Source organism: Panicum virgatum, chromosome 5N (assembly GCF_016808335.1).
Source record: "Panicum virgatum strain AP13 chromosome 5N, P.virgatum_v5, whole genome shotgun sequence".
In the NCBI taxonomy this organism is placed as follows: domain Eukaryota; kingdom Viridiplantae; phylum Streptophyta; class Magnoliopsida; order Poales; family Poaceae; genus Panicum; species Panicum virgatum.
In genome coordinates, this window is record NC_053149.1 from 33,286,573 (window position 1) to 33,297,470 (window position 10,898).

Consider the following 10,898-nt stretch of genomic DNA (forward strand, 5'->3'; position numbering starts at 1 on the left):
TTGAGGGTGACCTAATGGCGTTGTTCTCAGAGTTCCATAAAGAAGAATTACCTCTCTATAGCCTCAACTTTGGAACAATTATTTTACTACCAAAGTATAAAGAAGCTATCAAAATTCAGCAATACAGACCCATCTGTTTACTAATAGGATCTCAATGTGGTGGCATAGAAGGTTATTAGTCCTACATAGACTGCATTTCTTCCTGGTAGTAATATCATGGAGGGGGCCGTCATTTTACATGAAACCATTCATGAACTACATAGGAAAAAACAGAGTGGAGTCATTTTTAAAATTGATTTTGAGAAAGCATATGACAAAGTAAAATGTAGTTTCGTCCAATAAACACTAAGAATGAAAGGTTTCTCACAAAAGTGGTGTGAATGGATCGAAGCTTTCATCCAACGGGGTCATGTGGTTATCAAAATCAATGATCAGATAGGACAAAACTTTCAAATTTTGAAAGGCCTGAGACAAGGTGATCCACTTTCACCCATTTTTTTAATATTATTATCGATATATTCGATATCCTAATAAACAAAGCTAAGTATGAGGGTCAGGTTACGGGGATTGTTCCTCATGTTATAGATGGTGGCTTGTCTATCTTGCAGTATGCTGACAACACCATCCTTTTTATGGACCACGATATTGAAAAAGCAACTAACATGAAGATGTTATTATGTGATTTTGAGCAATTATCAGGTCCTAAAATTAACTATCATAAGAGTGAAATATTTTGTTTTGGACAAGCTAAAGAGATGAAACAATGGGAAGTATCCTTTTAGATATCTTGTCGTTCTAATGCACTTTAGAAAGCTTAGCAATGCAGACCGGAGGATCATAGAGAAGTTTGAGAAAAAAACTAAGTAGTTGGAAAGGGAAGCACATGTCGGTAGGAGGACGATTGGTTCTAATAAATTCAGTCTTAACTGGTTCAGGCATGTTTATGTTATCTTTTTTTTTGAATCCCAGGTACTTGAAAAATTGGATTACTATCGGTCAAGGTTCTTTTGGCAATCTGACAAACATAAGAAGAAATATTGATTAGCCAAATGGAGTATTATATGCCAGCCAAAAGGAATTGGGGGGGGGGGAGGGAGGGGGAGATTTAGGCATTAAGAACCTTGATATACAGAATAGCTGTTTGTTCAATAAATGGCTTTTTAAACTTATCAATGAAGAGGGCATTTGACAAAGTTTATTAAGGAACAAGTACTTGAAGAACCAGACTATTGCTCAAGTGGAAAAGAAATCGAGGAACTCTCATTTTTGGGCGGGTCTCATGAAAGTTAAAGATACATTTATGAACTATGGGTCCTTTCAATTAAATGATGGTAATCAAATAAGATTTTGGGAGGACGAGTGGTTAGGCACTCATACACTTAGAGAGCAATATCATGCCCTTTTTAATATTGTGCGAAAAAAGCATGCGACTGTAGCATTAGTATTTGATAGAGTACCTCTCATTGTGTCCTTTAGAAGAACTTTGGCAGGCCATACACTTACTTTATGACATGATTTGTTTGCTCGCATTAGTCATGTTCATTTAAATGATAATGCTGATATTTCTCGATGGAACTTGAATCAATCTAGTATGTTTACCATTAACTCAATGTATGTTGCACTTATTAGCAATGGTAACATACCGTTTGACAAACATCTATGGAATTAAAAATATCCCTTAAAATTAAAGTATTTATATCATACTTGAAGAGGGGTGTTGTTCTTACTAAAGACAATTTAGCAAGACGCAATTGGAATGGTAACAAACAATATTGTTTTTGTTCTAGTGATGAAACTATTCAACATCTCTTTATTGGTTGTCATGTAGCCAAGTTCCAATGGAGAGCCATATATATTGCCTTCGATTTAAATCCGCCTCATAGCATTACTCATTTGCTTGGTAATTGGCTTAGGGTGATTGAAACCAAGTTAAAAGAAAACTGTTAGTACTTAGTAGGAGCATTTGCTTTATGTTGGGCCATTTGGCTTAGGATGTGGTGTTTGGCAAATCTCTAACTAAAACTTATATGCAGGTACTATATCAGGGCACCAATTGGCTTTGATTCTGGGCGCAACTACAAAGGCGTGACGAAGACAAGGAGGCGATACCGAAGGCATGTCAAACCATGGAGGTCTTGGTCGTGCAGTTATTTGCTAAGCATGGATGGAGGTTTAGTAATAGGATTAGTCCTTAATAAGCTTCTTCATCAAACTTTTGGGTTGGCTATGTCACCTTTTGTTTACTCTTTTTCTCAAACATGTAGGACCTATTGTTTAATCTTGTCAGTATGATCGCAGATGAAGAGCTGCAAACATTGTTATAATCGGTTGTAGCCTCTTTTGAGGTCAAGACTGGGTACTCTTATTCCCATTATCTAAAAAATAAACCATGTTTTCAATTATACTTTGGCAATGCAAATGCAACAAAACTAAGATTACATACCCCATTTCCTCATGTTTCTTTACAATGCTTTAAGGCATTTGTGTCACGTCCAACTCGTTTGCATCATATAATTTCACTTTAAAATATTTGTAATCCAAGAAATATGCCCCACCTCCATTTGATCTTCAAACTGCTCTAGTGCCTTGATCATGAATGGCACTAAGAGAAATAGGGACCCATGTGTTCAACGCTCACCATGTGGATCCACTTAGCTCATCTATTACCTTTTGTAGAAATAGGGTAGAATAAACCATCTAACAATAATATAATAATTAAATTGTTTATGAAAGGATTCCAAAATAGAGAAAACTACCCTAAATAGAATAGGGTCCTTTATTTTATTTGTGCATTCCTTCATTCATTCCAACCATCATGACAAATCTTCGCTCATTATCCTATTGCCTTAAAATATAATGGATACAGTCATGAGCTTGCATTAGAAGAATGGAGCACGTTGGGGAATTCCCTTGCGTCGGTGACGAGCAATCTTTTTTGGTGGTGGTTCTTCTTCATTGTTTTCATTGCAGCTATCTTTGTCACTAGTAGTACCTGAACCATCATCACTCTTACGTACGTCAGCCTTTCCGCAACACTGAGGACTGCTTTCAATCGTAGCTGCCATATTCATGTCATTTTGTATGCCTTTGAGCTGTAGAAATTTAGGATGTAGAGTATGTTAAACTGATAATGAAAATTATTTCTTATTTTTGACTTAATCTTTAGCTGATGTGTGATCACTTACATTGCAGCCAAGAGAGCAGAAGCGGAATGCATCAAGTAGAGCACGGCCACATATCTCACAGTTATGTGTTGAAGATGAAGTTGTCTTAGAGACACCATAGTTACGTTGTTGTGGATGCTCATTCAAGAATACAACCCTTGCACTATTGATTATGTATGTTTGCACAACACTAATATCGAGAATGTCCTCAATCTCTGAAACTCTCACAACATCATGGTAGGATGATCGCCTTATCTGAAAGGCCCAATATCGAAAACTTAAATTTGCTATCTTATATGCGCTTACTCACAATATCCATGGAATATAAACAAAATTCATTAATGAACATCCAAATTTATGTTCACGTAAGGTTTATGCTTGTGTTTTGATTATGAGGTGAGCTAAGAACGAAGCAAAAATAGAATATATATCCAAGTCATAAACATTTTAGTTATATGGAATATACGTATACCCTTTGTGGAATTTCATAACATACTATTGACGGTATGATTACACATTTTGTACCTGGATTACACGATGGGTGGAGTGATCACTTGAACGGCAATAGTTTTTTCGCGACCGTGCCTGGGCACGTTTTTCATTAAGAGGATAGAAAAGAGGTTACATAATGTCGGTTCCGGAGAAGTGGAACCAACACAAAACTATGGATCCTATTACACAATTACAATGGCACGACCGGAAAGCACACCAGCCTTCGCTAAAGCCAACTCAAGCTGCCTAAAACCCGCATGGGACCAAGCTACAACCTCATCAAGCACACGTAAGACAACATCGTGTACAGTTCGAACTCGACGATCAAAAGTCCTTTCATTCCTTTCTTTCCAAAGCAGCCAGCATACCAAGATGACGAAAGAATCGAAGCCACACCTACTTGTCTTTGGGAGCTGCTTCCGTGCCGCAGCCCACCAAGAGGTAAAGCTGTAAGTGTGCATGCTGGGCGCGACCATCTCCCATCCAACCTTTTGCAGCACCTTGAACCATACCTCCCGGGAAAAAGGGCAAGAAGTTAAAAGATGATCTATCGTTTCCGGCAATTGGGCGCAAAGCACACAAGAGTCATCATCCTGCAAGCCATGCTTTTTCCGTCGAGCGGCCGTCCAACATCGGTCATGGAGCACAAGCCAAATGAAGAATTTGCACTTGGCCGGAGCTCGTGCTTTGCGGAGCAATTTTGCACCTTCAATCGGATGTTGCCAATGAAGAAAGCCAAGTACGCGGAGGGGGTGGAGAAGATTCTGTCCCCGTCCATTTCCAGCAAATCCTGTCCGGTTGATTCTCCGATAATTGGATGTGACGTGTCCAATCCCAAACTTGCAGGTAGTCTAGGAGTACCTGCACCATGAGAGCCCCGGAGATGTCCCCAATCCATTGGTCTCGTGACAGTGCCTGAGCCACTGTCCTTTGTCCCTTAATTCGGGCACCAACAGCACAAACATGCAGATCGAGCAGGGATTGCCCCTGCAACCAACGATCAGTCCAGAAAAAGGCCTTGCGCCCATCGCCCAGCTCAACATAAATAGAAGACTGGAACATGGCCTCAACTATAGGTTCCTTCTCCATGGGAAGCTCATGCCACGACCTCGCCTCATCGGTTCGTTTCATCCAAAGCCATCTCATGCGTAAAGCATAACCAAACCGTTGTAAGTCAAGAATTCCTAATCGGCCAAGGTCAGGTGTCCTGCACACACGCGGCCAAGCCAACAAGCAGTGACCCCCTTTCACAGATTGAGCCCCCTTCCAAAGGAAACTTCTCCTAACACTGTCAATTTGTTTTTTCACCCATGGAGAGAGATTTGCCACCAATGCTGTGTGGGTAGGGATGGCCGATAGTGTGCTCTTGATTAAGGTGGATCTTTCGGCCTTGTTCAAAAGACCAGCTTTCCAGGTAGGTAACCTGCTCGCGACTTTATCAATCAAAGGCTAAAGATTATTCTTGGACAGCTGCCTCAGCCCAAGTGGTATGCCCAAATAGCGAATGCGGAAAGGATCAATTTTGCCTGGAAAATATCTACTGAGTGTTACCGTGGCCTCCAGATCGCACTGTATCAGAGATATCATGCATTTTGACATGTTTGTCTTTAATCCCGAGGCGCCCGCAAATATCTCCAATATTGTTGTTGTGGCCAACAAATCCTGCTGCACTGGTGATAAGAAAACAATCACATCATCGGCGTACATGAAGGCCCTTTCCTTGATCTTGGGATGCAGGGTCTGTAACAGTCCCTTGTTATCGGCCAACTTGAGTAGAGCGTTCAGTCCTTCCATTACAATCACAAATAGTAGTGGCGACAAAGGGTCCCCCTGATGTAAGCCCCTAGCGTGACAAATCCTCCTGCCTAGCGACCCGTTCAAAATTACTTTGGTGGTTGCTGAGAGAAATCCAATCAATCCACCTTCTAGAAAACCCAAGGTGTTGTAGCAGACTGAGGAGGAAGCGCTAGTTGACTGTGTCAAAAGCCTTAGAATTGTCCACCTTGATTAGAGCACTCGGCACGATGCAGAAATTTTGCAGTCAAATGTACTGCCTTATAATTCTCATGGATGAGTCTTGATCGAATGAATGCACTCTGGTTGTGCTTGGCAAGGCCATGCATGTGTGGGACAAGACGACGGGCCAGCACCTTAGTGAATAACTTAGCAAAGCTGTGTATCAGACTAATTGGCCTATAGTCACCGATGGCAATCGCTTCCTGTTTCTTGCGAAGAAGAACCATGTAGGCCTGGTTTACCAAGAAGAAGCTGTGACCATCAAGAGACCAAAGGGCTTGAAATGCTCTAAAAATGTCACCTTTGATTATCGGCCAAGCCGTTCTGTAAAAAAGCCCCGTGAAGCCATCCGGTCCCGGCGCCTTATCCGTTGGCATTTCAACGATAGCCTGCCAAATCTCTTCTTCACTGAAGTAGTGATCTTGGTGCACATCCTACAGAGGCTGTAGATCTAGCTCTTCCAGTTTAATGTGGTTGAGGTAGTCCCCTCTGGAACCAAAAATGGAGTCAAAATGATCAAAGACTGCATTGGCTATCTCTTCATCTCTGAACAAAACTGCATCATCAGCTCGCAGTTTGGTGATATGATTTTTGCGACTTCTATGGCACGCTGGTAAGTGATACGGGCATGCTGGCATACCAACATCGTTTGTAGGGAGGCCAACCCCAAAGAGCATAGCTTGGCCTTGCGACGTAAGGCCAGCTCATGTGGTGCAAGGACCCTGGTATCCTGATCTGAGTCGAGACGAAAGACAATTTCTTTGGCAATTGCATGTTGAAGGTGAACCGAACCAATATGCTTCGTGCTCCAACTCTTTAAAGCTTTGGCCGTTTGCTGCAGCTTGAAATCCAAACACCGAAAAACATCCACATCCGTGGCCGACCAGGGCAGTGGGGCGTTCCATGCGTCCTCAACAACTTGGAGAAATCCCTCACATCGTGTCCAATAGTTCTCAAAACGGAAGCGCTCGAAATGTGGCAAGGAACAGTCAGTTTTTAACAGCAGGGATGTGTGGTCCGAGCATTCCGTTGCCAAAGTAGATAAATCATGGTCAGGAAAATCCGTGTCCCAATCTTCCATGACAAACACCCAGTCGAGGCGCACAAGAGTAGGTCTGTTACGTTCATTCGACCAAGTGTATAGGTGACCTCTAAGGTGTAACTCCTGAAGCTCCAGGTCGTCAATGAACGTATGAAAAGAGTTCATCAACCATCGATTAAATCTGTGGATATTCTTGTCCTCGGCCCGATAGATGAGATTGAAATCACCCCACATGAGCCACCTACCCGGGCAAGTCGCACGTACCCTGAGCCCTTCCAGAAACATCAATTTTTCATGATCCAATTGTGGACCATAAACACATGTAACCCACCAGGTTTCATTAGTTTGTAGCAACGTGACTTTAGCAAACAAGCTAAACGACTGAATAATAGGAGATGAGACCGACCAGGCATCTCTTCTCCAAGCCAAAAGGATACCTCCACAGGAATTGGTTGCCGGTTGGAAGAAGAAATCAAAATCAGCGCCACAGGTCTCCAGGACCACGTTAGGTGGGCAGTCATCAAGTTTAGTTTCTTGTAGAGATAGAAGAGATATGTTTTCTTAACTGACAATTTCACGCACCACATTACGCCTGGCTCTAGATTTCAAGCCACGCACATTCCAGACCAACCAGTTTTCACTTAACACAGCTAAAATTTTTTGCGACCAATAAGCAACCAAGTAACGGGCTTAGGACAGCATCACTAGTGTGGCCACCTCTGTTGCCAATGAGCCCATACCAGCGGGCAGCAACGCATCAAGGGCCTTGCAATGCGAGGCTGTTAGGGTGGACGAGAAAGTAGCCGTAAACTGCTGGAATGACAAGGCGTCCGGCAGCTGGCTGTCGGAGGTGATGCCAAGTTTCCTCATCATCACATTTTGTGCTTGGACCACTGGCTTGGTGGCCCGGTGCCACGACTTTCTTGCTAACCTCTCGCTGCGCCTGATAGTAAATTCTTGCTGCTGCAGACGGCTTCTCCGGCGCGGGGGAGAGGCAACCAGCGGTGGCGGAGACACATTCCTGCACACAGTATGTGCAAAATCAACAATAGCATCATTCATTGGGGCCTCAGTACCAACAAAAAGATGAAGTGGAAGCGTTTCACGTGTCCCACGAGCGACCATTACATTGCGCATGTCATCAGGGATGTCAGATAGTGGCTGGGGGTCCTGAACATCGAAATGTACCGTTTCAAGATCCGCCATGGCTGAAAAATTAGGAGCAGCCATAGGAGGTGCGACCATTTCAGGAAGGCTGTAGTCAAGATGAGGTGGCGAAGCAACATCAGCTTCAGCCACAGGCGACGGTGCAGACAGTATAGCAATCTCAATCAGCATAGGGTCATGTGGCGTGGCCGGCACATGGGACTGAACATTCCTAGCCGTCCCATTCTCATCATGAATCCGAAAGCGAAAGTGATCAGAACGTAATGCCTCAGCAAGCATAGGGTCAAACAATCGAATAGCGGCGACCTTAGCATGACATAAATCAAGTTGTTTTGCAGCCACACCAGGTTACAGACGTTTATTGCAGCTAGGCCCCGAACCTTTGGGGCAAAGAGTATCAACAGAGCACTGGAAGGAACCAAAGCGAATGGGACAAGAAAGTGGGCAGCCCGCCAAAGCCTGGTTCGCAGGGGCAGAACCACCACCATCGCCCGAACATGCGCCGCCGCCAGCAGCGCCACGACCGAAACTAGTGGTCCGAAAGATAGTTCGACGTGGGAATGGATGAGAGCGCATATGCTGAGTGAAACCTGGGTAATCCTCATCAGAATCAGAGTCAGAAAGAACACGATCCGGCAACGTACCAGAGTCAACAGATGACCCAGAATCATTCCAGACCTGGAATTCCAAGATTTCAATTTCAACTTTATAGCGAAGCAAACGCAATTCATGATGGATGTTCTCATCAGGCCGATGGAACAAATTATTGTTCTCTGGATCAGCGACTTTCTCAGGGATGCGTACAACCGCCTCATTAGGAATCAGAACGGGTCACTACACCAGACCACTGTCTGAAAGCGTCAAAAATCAGCATTGGCAGTAGTAGTAGGGGTGGGCTCAGGTGCTGCACAAGCGTCACCAAGGATGATCTGAGCAGTTGTAGCCGACCAAGCATGAGATGGAAAGCCCCTGATTTCAAGTAGGACTCGGTAGCGCATGGAATCACCATCAGCAGTGGCAAGCCTGTTCCAACGACGAAATCTGAGGACCATTTCTACCTGCGGCAATGGTGGAGCCTCCAGCACCCGTCGAAGGTCAACAGGATTGCTGAAAATCACCAAGAAATCCTCCGGCCAGTAGCGATGTAGGGTGAAATCAGCTCCCGCCAAACCATAGTTGTCCTGAATATGCCTACGCACCTGATAGGGGTCAAAGGAAGGCCTTGTGCCAACGATCAGGACGACCAGAGCAGTAGCGACCAGTGCGTCCTCGTCGTTCTAGAGCTCTGCCATGCGGGGGACTGTGCAGGCGACGAGGCAGGGGTGCCGGGAAGGATGCCCGCGCGGAAGCTCCGGAGTTGTTGGCGGGGGAGACGAGCGACCTGTGGTGAAATTGGCTGACCGGCCGGCGAAGCAAAACGGTCCACCGACGATGCCGCACAGATCAACATTGGGCCAGAGTAGTCATGGCCAGTAGATGTTGAGCACGACGAAGCAGTGGACACCGAGGCGGCAGAGCAACCCATGCCTCGGGAGTTGGAGGCCACCACAGCATCGACGCCGGGGCAGCCCGACGAACAGGCCGACCACGCCCCCAAATCAGGGCACCTGGGAAGCGATGCCGCTTGCAGTTCCTAGCGACGTGCCCGACCTGCTCACATTGGAGGCAGCGGGATGGATGAACACATTGGGAAGTGACGTGGTCAAATGCCAGACAGTTGAAGCATCTTCCGACCAGATCAGCAGGTACAGGTCGGCAGGCGCGCTCGGCGTGCATCTTCACGGAGGCGATGCCGACTGACGACCCGGCGGAAGCCATCCTCATCGACCAGAGGGGGTGAATACGACTGAGACAACGGGCCCACACAATGTGCGTCGGCCATGAATCCACCTGAAGAGCGAGCGGGGGAAGCAGATCTGCGCCTCGCAGCGACCGCAGCAGCCTTCCCGTTAGGGGAGGTGTAGGGAGGGAGCCAATGGAGCTCGTCCGCATCGACCTCATCTTCATCCTCTCCATCGGAGTCAGAGGGGATGCTGAAGCAAATCCCCTCCGGGGAGTCATCACATGAGCGCGAAGGACCCACCCTGGTGGAGGGGGAGAAGGGGGGTGTCTCCAGGTTGAGTTGCCGGTGCGAATCTGGATCGAGTCCGGGCGGTGGAGGGGGTGAAGGTGGGGGGAGAACTGCTCATCACGAGTCTAACAACGGAGAGGGTCGTCCGGGAAGGGGGAGGTGGCCACCGGGGCAGGGGTGGCCTCCGGCGGAGGGTGATGGTGGCCGCCGGCAGGGATGGGGGCTCGTGGGTTCGCCTCACTCACCAGTCAGCGGTTCGCCGTTTTCCACTCCGTAGCGCATGAATCCAGAACGGCAATAGTAGCAGAAAGCAGCTGGTGTTGCCTCACATTGGATGCAAAATAGGTTACATTCATTACGACTGGCAAGAAGATGGTTTGGACAAGTGGTAAAGAATTGTGTTGCAAGTAGTAGCTCTAGCCATGGAGGCACCATCTCTCTTTTCATTGTAAAAGCAATAGTCTGTTCTGGGCTTGTTAGTGAATGGATTAGCTATATTTATAGAGGAATGACTATGAGAAGTACCTGCACTTTTCCAGTAAATCCGTAGGCACAGTTAGAAGTTTTGCACAATCTACGGCGCTAATAACTGAAATGTCGGCTAAAACTTATAGGGTAAGAAATGCATACAAACACTTTTTCGCGTAAAACCATTTACAAAGTAAGAATTTTCACATATTTTGTGACACTAGGAAACTGAACTATCGGCTATAAATCTTAGTGAAAAATAATGAGTAGTAGATGCACCTTTCCTGTGAAACCGTCGGCGTTATAAGAAGTTTGCAATAATTTGCGGCACAAAGAACTGAAGTGATCATTAGAAACAACAGAAAAACAACAACAAGTACATACACTTCTCCAAGAAAACTGCTGGCACAACAAAAAGATTTTGCATAATTTCTAACACTAGAAACTGAAATGTCGGGTAATAATATAGTGGAACAAA

At 45.4% G+C, this 10,898-nt stretch overlaps 1 protein-coding gene across 1 annotated transcript; it reads right to left on the reverse strand.

The window, feature by feature from the left end:
- Positions 1 to 2,879: 2,879 nt before the first annotated feature.
- Positions 2,880 to 10,399, reverse strand: LOC120672501 (protein RGF1 INDUCIBLE TRANSCRIPTION FACTOR 1-like). Its single transcript, XM_039952927.1, has 4 exons — positions 10,256 to 10,399; positions 3,690 to 3,734; positions 3,186 to 3,419; positions 2,880 to 3,092 (listed from the first exon to the last, which is right to left on the reverse strand). Exons 1-4 carry the CDS (start codon positions 10,397 to 10,399, stop codon positions 2,880 to 2,882), a joined length of 636 nt encoding a protein of 211 aa, XP_039808861.1.
- Positions 10,400 to 10,898: the final 499 nt, after the last annotated feature.

What these genes read in the sequence shown, in the direction of transcription:
- LOC120672501 (XM_039952927.1), bottom strand. Translation starts at nt 10,399, where the DNA reads ATGAAAAGAGAGATGGTGCCTCCATGGCTAGAGCTACTACTTGCAACA. An exon ending in CCACCCATCGTGTAATCCAG is followed by an intron (nt 3,420 to 3,689) that starts GTACAAAATGTG and finishes TGGGCCTTTCAG; the next exon opens with ATAAGGCGATCATCCTACCA. An exon ending in TCTGCTCTCTTGGCTGCAAT is followed by an intron (nt 3,093 to 3,185) that starts GTAAGTGATCAC and finishes AAATTTCTACAG; the next exon opens with CTCAAAGGCATACAAAATGA.